General features: G+C 53.3%; 1 protein-coding gene across 1 annotated transcript; it reads left to right on the plus strand.

Annotated features, from left to right (window-relative positions):
• Positions 1 to 12,298: 12,298 nt before the first annotated feature.
• LOC139440654 (tetrapeptide repeat homeobox protein 2-like) lies at positions 12,299 to 13,923 on the plus strand. The gene is made up of 3 exons (XM_071220511.1): positions 12,299 to 12,407; positions 12,687 to 12,856; positions 13,321 to 13,923. Exons 1-3 carry the CDS (start codon positions 12,299 to 12,301, stop codon positions 13,921 to 13,923), a joined length of 882 nt encoding a protein of 293 aa, XP_071076612.1.
• The last annotated feature ends 1,976 nt before the right edge of the window (positions 13,924 to 15,899 follow it).

Here is a 15,899-nt window from a genome sequence, read left to right on the forward strand (position 1 = left end):
TACTCTGGTGCAGCGTGAATCCACTTGTATTTCTCTAACTTTGGGAGTTAGAGGTCCGCTGCTGAGATTTACAGTCTAAGTATCACACTCAGCTCTTGCTGGTTGTTGCTCAGTGGATTGAGAGCCTGCCTGGGAACTGATGGGTGGCCCGTTTGATTCGCAGTCAGGGCCCATGCCTGGGTCGAGGGCCACGTGGGGGCGTACAGGAGGCAGCCCACCCGTGTTTCTCTTGTACAAGGATGTATCCCTCTGGCTCCTTCTCCCTCCCTCACCCTGTGTGTAAAACCAAGTAAATGAAATAATTAAAAAAAATTAAAATCCAATCTAAGTCTATCGTTTCTTTCTTCATGAGAATTTTACAAAGGTTCCCTACAAAGTGTTTTGATTTTAATCGTCATGGGCTTAGGCACAGATTTATGTGGGTTCAGTTCTAGCGCTGGATTATTGCCTGACTTTTTGGAAGGTATTTTCAAATACGCCCTATTTATAGGACTCAGTTGACCGACTTTGTTATCAGTTGATACTATTATTTTGAGGCAGGGACCTGACTCCAATTGTTCAAGTGCTAATGGCTTACCTGGACATTGCGGGGGGATTTATGATTTGAAAATTAATAAAGTGCATGGTTACCTTGTAAACACTGTTTCCTGCAGGGACTGCGAGTTTGCCTCCTCCTCGGGTACCCCCAGTCCAGCAGGGGGGGAGCGCCCCTGACCCCTTCTCTCTGCTCCTTTGCCTCACCTCCGGCTTCCTCTGCCGCCCCCTTGTGGCCGTGCTGGCCCCTGCGTCTCCCCCAGCCGGTTCCCTGACCGGATCCTGGTCCCACACAGCAAACGCTCCAACCCTCTCAGGCCAGGCCAGCCTCTTCGGAGCACAGAGACAATTAGATCAGATTTGGCGGCCGGTCTCGGGCGCACTGCCGGCGGGGAGTGCTGGGGGTGCGGGAGGGACAGGCGGACTGGCGGGATGCAATGAAAGCCCCTCCCGCTTCCCGGAGAGACCCAGGTAGGGTTGCGCGCCAGCGCGCGAACGGACGCACGCGCAAGGACGCACCGCACACCCCCACACCACTGGAACCAAAACTCCATTTAGACCCTAACATCGTAGGAACTGCAGGAAGAAATCCAAGAATTTCCCACCTATCCCTGCAGAGGGAGCTCAGGTGGGGGAGACCTTGGGGAAGTTCTTGAGGGCAGGAGGTAGGAGATGAGTTTCGGATTCGCACCCTAGGCAGAGGCGGGGGTGGGGGTGGGGGTGGGGGGAGGGAGGGCAGAGCCCACGTCGCGCTGCAGATACGCAAGGACCTGGCGTGAATGGAAACCGGATTCATTTTCTAAAGAATGGAGACAGAGTTTGCACAAGTCCGGACTGACCGAGTAGAAAGTGAGTGGATTAAGTGACACAGGGTACGTCCCTTGCTCATCTTCTCAGTTCCTTTCCACCTCCTTCCCCAACCCTCCTCCCCACCACACACCCTTTTTCTGCACGCGGGATAATACCAACTCCTAGGAAGCTCCACCCTAGGTCTCCTCACAAGCCCAGGCTGTGCCCCGACCATCCCCAATAGCAATGCCTGGGCTTCTCCCTCAGTTCAGGTCTTAAGTTCCCCATAGCTGTGTCTTCCAGGGTAGTGCCAGAGCAAGAATTTCTCTTTGCCTAGCTGTAGCAAAATTAATTAATTAATTTAAAAAAATTGCGCCCTCAGTCACATGGCTATGGGCTCCCTGTTGAAGTTGCTGACGCCTACCGGGGACCCTGCGCACCACACAGGTCCGTCTGTGATGGTACCCACGGCAGTCCTTGCAGACCTATTGGTGGTCTCCATGGCATCCGTGGTAAAGATGTGAATCTGTGCGTTTTGCTGTGGAGAAAGTGAAGCTTTTAGACTCAGGGCGTATAGGAAGAGAGTTCATTGTACCTTGAACGCACGGGTGAAGTTCAAGCTTAAGGCCGTTCTGGGTGAGTGGGGTGGAGAGGGCAGTGGTGCGGGTAGAAGGGTCCTTGCCTGGTCAGACGATCAGAGAGGGGAGGAGGAAGCCAAAGGGAAATCCGGAGAGCCCAGGAATGAGGGGGCAGAAGGGGCCAGAAGGGTCTCTGAATTCAGCAGGTCCGAGTCAGCAGAAATAGCTAGGGAACAGCGTGGTATGGACTGGGACCCGGAGATAGGGGGTGTCCCACTCTCCAGGTGGAATGAATCTGGACCAGACTGTAAGAAGGCAGCCAGATCCGAGGGACTGCAGGGCCAGGCAGGCAGATGATCAGCTTCTAGCTTGTGTTTCTCGGATGCAAAGATGGCAACTGGAGAAAATTGAAGAGGCAAGCCGATTTCCAGCAGTGACAAGTGGAGTCTTTGAGTGGCGCCGAGGATAGAGAGCTATTTGAAGTAGACAGAATCACTGTTTGAAATCCAGGGGTGCTGGCTCTCATCCTGGCGAGGGGGAAGGTGGGCATTGGACACCTCACCTGGAATCTGCTCTCTGTTGCCCCTTCCACGCAGACGTATTACCTGGCACCTCCAACTCCAGTCTGCCAGGCCCTTCCCTAGAGGACGCGCACCCCACAGGGGGACCTTCACGTTTAGCCATTTGCTTCGTCTCAGATGCCGTGGGCCTCAACTTTGTCTCCTGCCGTTTTAACATTTTTATGCAGCAGGGTCTCTGGGAGTGAGAATGAAGGGATTCATTCCTACATGCAAACCTCAGTCACTGCTCTGCTGAGGAGCAGATGGACTCAGTAGACACAGAGCTGTCAGCATGAAGACCACACCAAGAGTGGAGTTTGTGAATAGAAAATTCAAAATTGCTGTATCTGGTTATCCTTGTGCAGAATTCACACACACACACACACACACACACACACACACACACACACACACACCCCACAAAAAAATTTAAAAAAAGGGAGAGAGAGGCACACACACAAATTAAATGCCAAAAAAGAAAGATTTTAAAAAATGGGTCCCAGCTGGTGTGGCTCAGTGGGTTGACTCCCGGCCTGCAAACCAAAGTGTTGCTCCTTCGATTCCTAATCAGGGCACATGCCTGGGTTGTGGGCCTGGTCCCCAGTAGGGGATTTTGGAGAAGCAACCACGCATTGGTTTCTTTCCCTCTCTTTCTCCCTCACGTCCCCTCTCTCTAAAAATAAATAAATAAAATGTTTAAAAATGGCCATCGTTGTTTTTGTAGTAAATGAGTACACTATGTGCCCATAATTTTGCTTGTAAAAAGAAATTTAAACCGTTGTTTGACTCTGTACTGGAAATTCTGCTAAATAAAATGCCTAATAGAAAATAACCCTGAAGTAGTGGAATTTCAAAATTGTTGTTGCCGTGAACACATTGCGAGAGATACAGCTGGGTCAGATGAAGATGTGGTTCATTCAGGGGAACCCACAGGGCCGGGAGATACCGGGTGTCCCCATACCTGTGGTAATGCTTCTGGACCACTAGGGGGCATCGCCACACCACTGCTCCGGAGCCGGGGACCTTGGGTGGGATGGGAGAGACGCTCCACATTCAAGTGGGAGAAAAGACACGCAGATAAGATTCTATTTGTTTCTGTGAGTCTAATGTGAAGCTAAAACGAAAAGAGCCAGAGGATGCTAATTTGGCAAGGATTGGGAACCCTGTCACCCGGGAATTTGAATTGGAACCACCTGTTGCACGCACGCCTTTGGAATCCACAGTCCCAGCCCTGGGCGTCTGCCCAATGGGGGTGTCCGCCGAGGGACACACGGAGACACACATTCCGAGGCGCGTGAGGGATTATAGTCCAAATTGGAAACTTCCCAATCGCCCATCAACCATCTAACGAATGAAGTAAATTTTGCTCCAGTCGCTCCGTAACATACTGTTTGTGAGCACAAGCACTTAACGTGAGATCCGCCACCTTAACGAATCGTAGATGGACAATACGGTATCGTTACCTGTGGGTACAACTCTATAGCCGGTCTCTGGACCTTACGCACCTGGTGTAACCGGAACTTGGTACCCGCAGCCCTGGGCAGCCCCCACTGTCCCCTCTGTCCAGCAGCTGGCCTATTTTAGATTCCTCACCCAGGGGAAGCTGTGCACTACGTGTCCTTCTCTCTGGCTCCTGGCACTTAGCCTACCGTCCACCAGTTTCATCCATGTTGCCGCAAATGGCACAATTTCCTCCTTTGAGGCTCCTTAATCCTCCATTTGTGTGTACATTGCATGGCCTTTATCCACCCGTCTCTCGAACATTTTCCGGGACAGCCCACGTTTTGGCCAAAGCCGTGTTTTAAACAGGGAAAAGCTGGTGGGGAAGGAGCCCAGATTCACCCACGGGAGCATGGGTCACTGAAACGCGTCTCCATAGTAAATACTGAACTAGTTACGTAGTCAACATGGTGCAAAGCACGTATAAAATACGGGGTAAAAATGCCGGTTGGTGACAGCACCATACGGTACGCCATTTATGTAAGTTTCCAAGGCTTCCACTGATACTATATATCGGTTCCGGTCCAATCATGTGAGGCTGGAACTTACAGACCGCAAGGTCACAGGAATGAACAACTGGGGAGATACAGGCGATGGAGAGAAAAGGAGCCTTAGCTGCTTTTGTAATTTTATTTCTCATTTTTATAAAATAATTTTGGGAATAGCTTTGGTAATATTTATATTATTTTGTATCCTTCTAAATGTATTACATGTTTTTTAAGAGCTTGGATGTCACACAGTGAACTAGAGGTGGCCTGTTAATTTTTAACAATCAAGTTGTCAAAGTCCAGAGATTTCATCATTGAAGCCTCCGGGATGAAATAATTGGTTTCCCGCAGATTTGGCCAGCCTTTCACAGCAGGAGAACAAATATTTATTTTTATGAGACGTAGAAGTCCTTCAACATTATTCCCATGGGAACAGCTCTCGAGGAAGACCTGCCGTCTTCTCCTGGAATCTTTTCTCAAAGACTTCAGCTTGGGTCACCGTGAAGTGACTTTTCCAGTCCCCAGCAGTGCCTGAAAAATGTAAAACAAGACTCAGATCAGAATAGGGGCAGGTCTCAAGTCCCCAACGCATCTGCTCGGTAGTTAATGTCGCAGAATGACCAGTGGGCCACTGGTGGGCCTCTTCCTGCCTGCAGCCACACCTGTGCGGTGCATTCCCACTTCCCTCCATCTGGAAACGATCTCCTCCATTCTCCTCTCTCCCAGCCTACCCTGCACACGCACCACTCACCGACAGTAATGCAGCTCTCATTCAGACGCATCTAGAATCTGGCCATTTCTCACCACCTCTCTTTCCACCACCACCATGGCCCACGCCAGCACCATTTCTCACCTGGACTAGGAGGGTGTTAGACTTGTAATGAGTCTCTCCGTTTAGGATCTTTCTCCTTTCTAAGTCGTTCTCAGCATGGTGGCCATCTGATTCCTCCAGAGCAACAAGTCACTTCCTGCTCAGGTTCTCCGAGGACTTCTGGGGTCAGTCGGAGAAAGTGCCACGGCTTCCAGGTGGCTTAAGGTGACTCGGTCCCTCTCATTTCTCTGACTCCGCCTCTTATGACAGTCCACTTGCTCACGCCACTCCCTCACGCTGAGTCTTCTGATTTGGCCCCCAACCTGCTAGGCACCGCTCCCTTCTCAGACGGTTTGCAGTTCCCATCCTTCTTCCTGGGGTGCGGCTCGTCCGGGAATAGCCCTGTGGTGCCCGTTGGCTTCTTCCAAGTCTTCGCTCCATTGCGGTTTTCTCAGTGGGTGGCGCGTATCTCCACTGTGTGTTTTAGGAAGTCATACACTTTGCTTTCTGAATCGCCAAAGGCTTACTGTTCCGAGGCACGGACGCACGGCGTGTACTCCAATGTTTGTTGGCAGGGTGACGGCAGAATCGGGGATGTTCTATTATTACCCCGTTGCACACACAGGTGAGGAGACGGAGGCCGTGAGAGGCTGCACAGGTAGAAAGCGATAGAGATGTGGATTTGAAGCCAAAGATTTGACACCAGAAGCCGTACTCTTAATTTATGATCATATTATTATTTTGCAGGTCCTATAAGTGAATACTTGGGCATTATATTAATATGGTAACTAATTTAACACGTTAGTTAAATTAACATACAACAGAATGATAGATACTTATATATAAATTAGGAATATAAATTATACACTTATGTGCATAGAAATAATTGAGCAGAATCTCTGATAAATAATTGCTGTCCTATACGCATGTGCTGCCACTCTCGGGCTCATCAACATCATTACTGGAACAATTCTTATTAGAATCGATTTCCTATGCTCACGTGTCCTCCATAACACGCCCGACTTGTCGTAAGCCACAAGCAGCTCTTGAGGTACCAGAATCTCGGAAAATTCAGTATGGCTGCCCCGGAGGAAACATCAGCCGAGAGAACGATTCTGGGCAGGCGAACCTGAGAAATCCAACAAGTTGTCTGCTTCCAAAATGCGATGGTATGAAAGGCACAGGGTAGACAGTCCCACTGCAAAAGGGAGAAATCAGAAAGAAGAAAGGCATCGTGGGTCCCAAGCCAATCCAATCTAGCAGGTCATAGCCCATTAAATTAAAAATTTTTTAAATTAAAGTGTAGTTAGCATGTAATATTATATTTGTTTCAGGTGTGAGACATTTATATATCTTATGGAGTGATCATGGCAAGTCCCGTAACCCTCTAGATTTCTCTTAAAGGTGTTGTTTGTGTATTTTTGGAGGGAGGGGAAGGGAGGGGGGAGGAGAGGGAAAGAAACGTCGATGGACTGGATATACCGCAGTTGCCTCTCACACGCCCCCAGCTGGGGCCTGACCTGGCCTGCAACCCAGGCGTGTGCCCTGACTGGGAATCGAACCGACCACCTTTCAGTTTGCAGGCCGCACTCAATCCACCGAGCCACACCAGCTGGGGCTCCCTCTAGATTTTAAGGATCGGGAATTCGCCTTTTTGTCCCGCTGCTCTGACCTTCTGGCCCACTGGGGTGGTGGCCCGCATCCCATCTGCCCTGAGGGGCAGCCCCCACCATTTGTGGTCTCTTGAATCATTTACATTCTTCCTTCCATGGGTCATCCTGGACGGTCTTGAATTTCAGGGCTCTGGGAATTTCAGGCTCCTCCTATCCGGTGCAGGGGACACTCTTCATTCACCTTTAGCCCAGAGGCATGGATGTGAGTAATCGCTCACCACAGTGTCTGACAGCAACACCGGCTCTCAGCTGCGTGCAAGGTCTCTCCTCTCTCCTTTGTCCAGCTGAGTCATTGTTTACACACGTCCCTGTGCAGGCTGGGACTTTGTGCTAACTCAGCAACGCGGCAGCACCAACACGACCATCCCCACTCCTGTCCTCGCCTCCCTGGTCAATCCCAGCTGGCAAGTCGGCAGGTGTGGCAAGTTCACCCGGACACTGTGTACAGCGGACACCCCCACGCCAGAATCACAGGAGACAGAATCTGAATGGCCTGCAAAGTCAGGTGACCACTCCAGGTCTAATCAACCCCCTCCAAGTGTCTGCAGGTCACACCAGTCCTTGGAAAAGAGACCCCCTGATAAGAGTATATGAAGAGCCCTGGCTGGCGTAGCTCAGTGGATTGAGCACCGGCCTGAGAAGGAAAGAATTTCTGGTTCGATCCCCAGTCAGGGCAAATGGGTTGCAGGCCGGGTCTCCAGGGAGCTCACGAGAGAGGCAACCACACATTGATGTTTCTCTCCCTCCCCTTCCTCTCTGTCTAAAAATAAATGAATAATACAATCTTTAAAACAATCACGTGAATTCTCTGGGGGGATGAGCAGTTAAAGTTGACAAGTTCAAACACTCCCTGGTCCCGACTGTTAGTGCCCTACTCTGAGCACAAGAATGCCCTGTGCGTACTCCGCTGCCTTCTGAAGGAGGGCCGTTTTCATTGGCCTTTTCGAGTAAGTGATCCCTTCTTCCCATCTAAAAGCCAATTGGGTGGGAGAAAGTAACTGGATATCTTGTTTTCCCTTCATGACCAGGAAGGGGCTATTCTTGAGGACTAAGTTAACTTCTTCTGGTTCTAATGTCTTGCCCAGGCATCGGCAGATGTTCTGTAGAGTGCTTCTTGTGTCCTGGAAGAAGAAAATGCCAAAGAGAGGGTAGGGAAGGGAAAGGGCGAAGGAAAGGAGACGGGAAGGAGAAATGGCAGGAGGAGGAGCAGAAGGAGGGAGAGGAGGAGAGGGAGAGCACAGAAGTGTGGAGTTGGACGTGACCAGGAGGGAGAAAGGGAAGAAGGGAAACAGAAAGAGAACAACTATGTAAAAGGCCGAGTCCACATGAATTTCCCAGTGTAACTGAATTCGGGACACCTTGCCAGTAAAATATAGGGCGGCGTAGGTTTTCTTACGAGACTTTTAGAACGTCGTCTGGACAAGTACGAGGTGGGTTAAGCGAGGGGAGGTTTAGGGAGGACTTGACAAAGACGTAAAGGGTTGATTTCAAATGCTGAATGTCCCATCAAGGAACATGGTTCGTCATAAGGAACATTGGAATACCAATGGAGGTTTATGAGATCTTTTTTAAAAGTATATTTTATTGATAATGTCATTAAAGTTGTCCTGACTTGTCCTCCTTGCCTCCCTCTACCCAGTGCCTCCCACTCCCTCAGGCAATCCCCCCACCATTGTTCACGTCCCTGGGTCGTGCATCGAAGTTCTTTGGCTTCTCCATTTCCTACTGCACTTTACACTCCCACTGGCTCTTCTGTAACTGCCTATCTGTTCTTAATCTCCTCACCTCTTCCCCCATTCTGCCCCTCTCACCTCACAGCTGGCAACCTTCCAGTAACTAACTTCTTTTCTCTTGCTGCTTTTAAGAGTTCCTCTTTCTCTTTAACCTTTGGTTTTGTAACTATGATGTGTCTTGGAGTGGGCCTCTTTGCATCCATCATAATTGGCACTCTCTGTGCTTCCTGGACTTGTATGTCTATTCCCTTCACCAACTTAGGGAAGCTTTCTTTCACTGTTTTTTTCAGAGAGATTTCTAATTTCTTGCCCTTTCTCTTCCTTTTCTGGCACTCCTATGAGGCAAATGTTGGACCTCTTAAAGGTGTCCCAGGGGCTGCTTACACTGTCCTCATTTTTTTTTTTTTGGATTCTTTTTTTCTTCTTGTTGTTCTGATTGGTTGATTTTTTTTCTTCCTTATGTTCCAAATCATTGATTTGATACTTGGCTTCATCCACTCTACTGTTGTTTCCCTGTAAATGGTCCTTTAGTTCAATTAGTGTATCCTTGGGTTCTGACTAGGTCTTTTTTATGCTGCTGGGGTCCTCACTGAGTTCCTGGAGAATCTTTATAAACAGCGTTTCAAACTCTGCATCTGATAGATTGCTTATCTCCGTTGCCCTTAGCTCTTTTCCTGGAGGTTTGCATCTTGGGGGCAAGAGGTGGGTCAACCATGGGGGTGGGGCAGAATCCAGGAGTGCGCACAAATACCTTAGGTGTGTCTGCATACATGCGTTTTTGCTTTTCTTTTTGTTTTTGCATGTGCTAATTAAATGTGTCCCTTCTCAGAAATGAGACATTACTCGCTGGCAACAACTCATCATTAGCGGTCACCTGGAGCTTTTCTCATTCTAAACAACGGAGTTAGGGAGCAAAAGTCTCCCAAGGACCCAGAACCCGCTGGAAACAGGAAGTCAGACCTCCTCCGCCAGGCGCACAGCCCGAACAGCACGCGGAAAATCTTCAGTTGTTGCTAAAAGTCCCTCCTCTCACGCCTTTTAACCGTTCATTAGTCTGGCGTTGCCAAGCATGATTTAATTTTTCTCTTGCTCCCGGACATGAATTAATTCAATGAACGCAGTTCACTGATATGTCGAAAAATGTATATTTGTGCCTGTTCCCAGTGGACAGGAATTCTCCCAGAGCAATTTTTTCTTTTGACGATAAATCTGTTGGGGCAAAGATACTATCCAGGGCTGATCCCTCAACCCACCTTACCGACGCAGGCTCCCACATCCCTGAAAAAATTCCTCCACCAGCCTACACTCCATGGATGGGAAGCGAAGGCCACTCCCTCCTCCCGCACCCCACCGGGTCTGCAGGCAACCCATTGCTTTCGCCCGGATCAGCCCAGTGGACAAGAAAACGAGCGTGACGTCTGCTTTTCCTCGGTATTGCTACATGCCCCTGCCGCAAAAGCCACCCGTTTAAAGCAGGCAATTCAGAGTTTTTCAGTTCACCCGCAGAGTCTCCCATCCACCACCACCACCAGCAACCGGAGGACATTTCCATCACCCCAGGTAGAAACCCAACCCAACCACACCTGTCTCCAGTTACTCCCGACTACCCCTCCCCCCCCAGCCGCCCCCGCCACTAGGGAGTTGTCCCGGGATTTTTTGCTAAATGAGGCCGACACTATACGCCCTTTTGTGGCCTGTTGGAAGGCTCCCCCGCGTTGCGGCATCGGTCAGCATTTCGTTCCTTTTCGTGGCTGAATAATATTCCGTTGCACGAATACACGAGGCTTGGTTTCTCCCTTCCCCAGTTGATAGTGGTTTGGGTTTGTCTTTGCTTTTCTGGCGATTGTGAACTGTCAACTTGTCCATCCACCCACACCTTTCCTGGCCGATTACAGGGCTGCACTCCCGAATCCCCGAGGGCTTTCCCGCCCCTCCCCCCGCCCCAGCCTGGTTACAGGGTCATAGGCGTGTCAACCTGTTTGACGAGCACTGGCCATGGCTTGCGGCATTTGCCAGCATAGAGCGTGAGGTAGCGGGCCAAAATTAGGAGCGAAATCTCAATGAACATGTCTGTATGGTTTATTCAGTTTGAATTTGATCTCCCGAGAAATTTGTAGCTCGCCGACGGTGAGCCTTGTGAGCCAGGCTTTAGCCTGACAAAGGACCCCTAGGCCCCACCAGGGTCCTGCCACAAGATGAGGTCGCCTAGGGGTCTGGCCAGAACAGATTCATCTCCGCTGTCTTCCTGATAGTCGTTGGCGGAGGGACGCGGACAGATACCACCGAGTCCCTCGCAGAAACAACCCACCCTCCAAATATGACAGAGGGAGGTTTACTGGCGCCTCCCCACCCCCTCAGCCGCCAAGCCCAGGGTGGACCCCTCTCCTCATCTTTGCCCATCGAATCAGCACAACGTTACACTTAATCTCCTTTCGACAGCAGCGAGAGGGGGCCTCTCGTCACACGTTGCAGACCACGGAAATTGCTCGGTTTTCCCGCGTTGCCATCAGGGCCCGCCTCGGGTCTGGCGACCAGCGCGCTCCCGAGAAGCGGGAGAACCGTGGGAGGACCTAGGAAAGCCGCCCTGAGCCGGGAAGCCGCGGTTGGGCGCGGGAGGTGACCCCAGCCACCAGATCGCTCCGCCGCGTCTCTCTCGGTACTTGAGCCCTAGTGAGCCGCCACTCGCACCGAGGATAGTAAAAGTCCCCAGGGGGTGAGCGCTGTGAGTTGAACTGTCTCCTGACCCGAGTCCCCAGCAGACCCTGGACAGGAGAGGAGCCCGGCCTGACGTTTCCACGCGGGTCTGCACCGCTCGCAAGGGCTGGATGCAGTGACCAGGGACACACAGAGCAGACCCGGTTCATTCGTTCACGGCCGACATCGGCTCACTGTCCACCTGGCCCCCTCGCACCACCACCGGGGAGGAAAACCAGCCCCTACGAATTCACGCCACGGTCAGGGCCAGTGTGTCTGAACCCTGCCCGTCTCCCGGGCCTGGGGACCACCGGACAACAGCGTGGAGAAATGCCCGTGGGCTCTGGGCACCTGGGAGGAGGCTGCTGGGTGGTGGGGCAGGTGGGACGCCCAGGACTGGCCAGGGAGAGGGTGGGCCCGCGGCACTGGCTGGACCCGGGGAGGGACGTTTCCAGCAATGCCTACCCCCCACCAAGGAATGGTTAAGTCCCCGCGACTCCTCACCCCACGTGACCCCACCCTACCTTACTCCACCCCCTTCCCGAGCTACAGCCCCAGGCTATCTGGCCTCTCAGGTTCCATTCCCCAAGATAGGCCCCACACACAGTAGGTCCTCAATAAAAGGATTAGTCCAGGAATGCGTCTCCTGAGGGGGCGTGGCCAAGGGTGAAGGTGGTTTCCGAGGACCCTGAGGTCCCACTCGGGGGTATTTAAAGCCCAGACCTGGAAGACAGAGCATCAAACACGGCAGACTCAGCAGCATCCAGGATGCAAGAACCCAGGTCTTGGGAGGGTGAGTCTGGACCCACCGAGGCAGGAAGGGAGAAGAGGCGGAGGGCCGAGGCTGTGCCAGCGGGCTCTTGGGCGTGCAGAAGAGGACCCCTTGTCTGGGAGGGCCTAGTGAGTTTGGGGCTGGAAGGATATTTGGGAGCAGCGTGATGAGAATAGGGCCTGGCACCCGCAGCCTCCTGCAAGTGCGGGTGGCTCCCTGCAGCGAGTGGAGGGTGGTGAAGCAGGTGAGGCGGGAACCACCTGGCGCCAGGCTGCGTGAGCCTGGGTCCCCGCATGCTTGTGCGGGCTGCGGGCGCTGTTCTTGTGCCCATTTTGAAGATGTGGAGACTGAGGCGTAGACGGGTGAGGGGCCGGGTCAGGAAGGTGGAGGGTCTGGGCGGCTGGTCTGGATGCCAGGCTGCACCCACAGCGCGGCCCCGACCTTGGCCTCGGCCCCCACTCCCATCCTCACCTGCTGTCAAGGGCCTGGCCCAGGTGGGGTTACCTGGGGACTGTCTGTGAGGCTCTTTTGACACCATTTTCCTCTTCCTCCAGGCTTCTCGCTGCCCCTAAGGCCCCCAAAGCGGCAGCGACGGCAGCGCTCGGTGTACAGCGTGGTACAGCGGGATGAGCTGGAGAGGTTCTTCCAGAACAACCATTACCCGTCCTACGAAGAGCGCGAGACCCTGGCGGCCAGGCTGAACCTCCAGGAACAGCAAGTGCAGGTACCTCCCAACCCAATCCCACGGCTTGGAGACCACAGGCCGCCTGCCCTCCCTCTGGGCCGCAGGTGGGGCGGATGAGGGGCCAGAGAGCCCAGTGCTGCCCGGGGTCACCCCGATAGCAAGGGATCACCCGTGTGGACCCAGGGCCCAGCCCCGAGCCCACCTCACCCTGTGTGGTGCAAACCGGCCAACGCAATTATCCCCAAAGCGATGCCCCGGAGTCTCCCCATGCCTGGGCCTCAGGGCCTCTCTGAACCCGGGGTGCTCTGGGGCAGACCGCGTCCTGGCCCCTGGGTGTCCCCGCCTGTGGCCACTGAACCCAGGAGCCAAAAGCTGGGTTGTGGGGGGAGGGAGATGTGTGAGGCCACGTGGCCCTCCTCACCTGGGCCGCCTCACCCCTGGGCAAAAGTGGGTGCTGCAAGCTCCTGTCCTCTTACACTTGCTCCCGTCCCCTCTCACCCCAGGTGTGGTTCAAGAACCGCCGGGCCAAACAGACTAGGCTGCAGGGAGGAACCAGAACCAGGCAGCCTGGCTCGAAAGCCCGTGCCTCGTCCCTGAGCCCAGGAGAACACAGGGCCGCACCTGCTGCAGTGGGACCTGGGTTGCTAGATGAGCTGGTACTGCCCTCGCCACCTTGGTTCACTGAGGACCCAGTACAGCCCTCGGGTCCTGGTTTCGTCGAGGACCCGGTATTGTCCTTGGGTCCTGGGTTCGCCGAGGACCCGGTATTGCCCTCGGGTCCTGGGTTCACTGAGGACTTGGAGTCCCTTTGGGACCTATTGTTTCCCGAGGATCCCGAGTCCTCCGGCAGCTCTATGCTTCCTGGGGGCTCAGGTTTCCACAACCCCTTGGGAGGCATTGCAGCAGCGGAATCCAGTGCCTCCAGCCCCCTGCAGGCCTGGGGGGCTCCTGCCCAGGACGCCCAGAATCCGGTCCCCGGCGCAGCCGCTCCAGCTGCATCTCCAGCTCCAGTTCCAGCTCCAGCCGAGGTCCCAGTCAGTCTTGAGGACTCAAACGACGGGGATCTCTGGCCAGACATTGATCTCCTGGATCTGCTGTCCCTGTGAGACCCGTTAGAGGGACCCTCCTCCTCGCCTCCTCCATCTGGGAACCAAGGAATGGACTCTGTGGATGGGAAGGACTCTGACCCCAGGATGTCCCTGGGTCTAACGGGGCATCTGTCCCAGCGAAGTCCTCCAGACCCCGTGGGACCAGAGGCGACCAGGGTGTCTGTTCCAGCACCGTGGGCCCAGGCGGGTGCGGGAAGCAGGGCTGGCGGGGCTTGGTGGTGGGTTACTCTGGTGCAGCGTGAATCCACTTGTATTTCTCTAACTTTGGGAGTTAGAGGTCCGCTGCTGAGATTTACAGTCTAAGTATCACACTCAGCTCTTGCTGGTTGTTGCTCAGTGGATTGAGAGCCTGCCTGGGAACTGATGGGTGGCCCGTTTGATTCGCAGTCAGGGCCCATGCCTGGGTCGAGGGCCACGTGGGGGCGTACAGGAGGCAGCCCACCCGTGTTTCTCTTGTACAAGGATGTATCCCTCTGGCTCCTTCTCCCTCCCTCACCCTGTGTGTAAAACCAAGTAAATGAAATAATTAAAAAAAATTAAAATCCAATCTAAGTCTATCGTTTCTTTCTTCATGAGAATTTTACAAAGGTTCCCTACAAAGTGTTTTGATTTTAATCGTCATGGGCTTAGGCACAGATTTATGTGGGTTCAGTTCTAGCGCTGGATTATTGCCTGACTTTTTGGAAGGTATTTTCAAATACGCCCTATTTATAGGACTCAGTTGACCGACTTTGTTATCAGTTGATACTATTATTTTGAGGCAGGGACCTGACTCCAATTGTTCAAGTGCTAATGGCTTACCTGGACATTGCGGGGGGATTTATGATTTGAAAATTAATAAAGTGCATGGTTACCTTGTAAACACTGTTTCCTGCAGGGACTGCGAGTTTGCCTCCTCCTCGGGTACCCCCAGTCCAGCAGGGGGGGAGCGCCCCTGACCCCTTCTCTCTGCTCCTTTGCCTCACCTCCGGCTTCCTCTGCCGCCCCCTTGTGGCCGTGCTGGCCCCTGCGTCTCCCCCAGCCGGTTCCCTGACCGGATCCTGGTCCCACACAGCAAACGCTCCAACCCTCTCAGGCCAGGCCAGCCTCTTCGGAGCACAGAGACAATTAGATCAGATTTGGCGGCCGGTCTCGGGCGCACTGCCGGCGGGGAGTGCTGGGGGTGCGGGAGGGACAGGCGGACTGGCGGGATGCAATGAAAGCCCCTCCCGCTTCCCGGAGAGACCCAGGTAGGGTTGCGCGCCAGCGCGCGAACGGACGCACGCGCAAGGACGCACCGCACACCCCCACACCACTGGAACCAAAACTCCATTTAGACCCTAACATCGTAGGAACTGCAGGAAGAAATCCAAGAATTTCCCACCTATCCCTGCAGAGGGAGCTCAGGTGGGGGAGACCTTGGGGAAGTTCTTGAGGGCAGGAGGTAGGAGATGAGTTTCGGATTCGCACCCTAGGCAGAGGCGGGGGTGGGGGTGGGGGTGGGGGGAGGGAGGGCAGAGCCCACGTCGCGCTGCAGATACGCAAGGACCTGGCGTGAATGGAAACCGGATTCATTTTCTAAAGAATGGAGACAGAGTTTGCACAAGTCCGGACTGACCGAGTAGAAAGTGAGTGGATTAAGTGACACAGGGTACGTCCCTTGCTCATCTTCTCAGTTCCTTTCCACCTCCTTCCCCAACCCTCCTCCCCACCACACACCCTTTTTCTGCACGCGGGATAATACCAACTCCTAGGAAGCTCCACCCTAGGTCTCCTCACAAGCCCAGGCTGTGCCCCGACCATCCCCAATAGCAATGCCTGGGCTTCTCCCTCAGTTCAGGTCTTAAGTTCCCCATAGCTGTGTCTTCCAGGGTAGTGCCAGAGCAAGAATTTCTCTTTGCCTAGCTGTAGCAAAATTAATTAATTAATTTAAAAAAATTGCGCCCTCAGTCACATGGCTATGGGCTCCCTGTTGAAGTTGCTGACGCCTACCG

This window comes from Desmodus rotundus, unplaced genomic scaffold (genome assembly GCF_022682495.2).
Source record: "Desmodus rotundus isolate HL8 unplaced genomic scaffold, HLdesRot8A.1 manual_scaffold_91, whole genome shotgun sequence".
Classification (NCBI taxonomy): Eukaryota; Metazoa; Chordata; class Mammalia; order Chiroptera; family Phyllostomidae; genus Desmodus; species Desmodus rotundus.

Coding starts and splice junctions, on each gene's coding strand:
- LOC139440654 (XM_071220511.1), top strand. CDS start 12,299: ATGAGAATAGGGCCTGGCACCCGCAGCCTCCTGCAAGTGCGGGTGGCT. Junction 12,408..12,686: donor ACCACCTGGCGCCAGGCTGC/GTGAGCCTGGGT, acceptor CTCTTCCTCCAG/GCTTCTCGCTGCCCCTAAGG. Junction 12,857..13,320: donor TCCAGGAACAGCAAGTGCAG/GTACCTCCCAAC, acceptor CTCTCACCCCAG/GTGTGGTTCAAGAACCGCCG.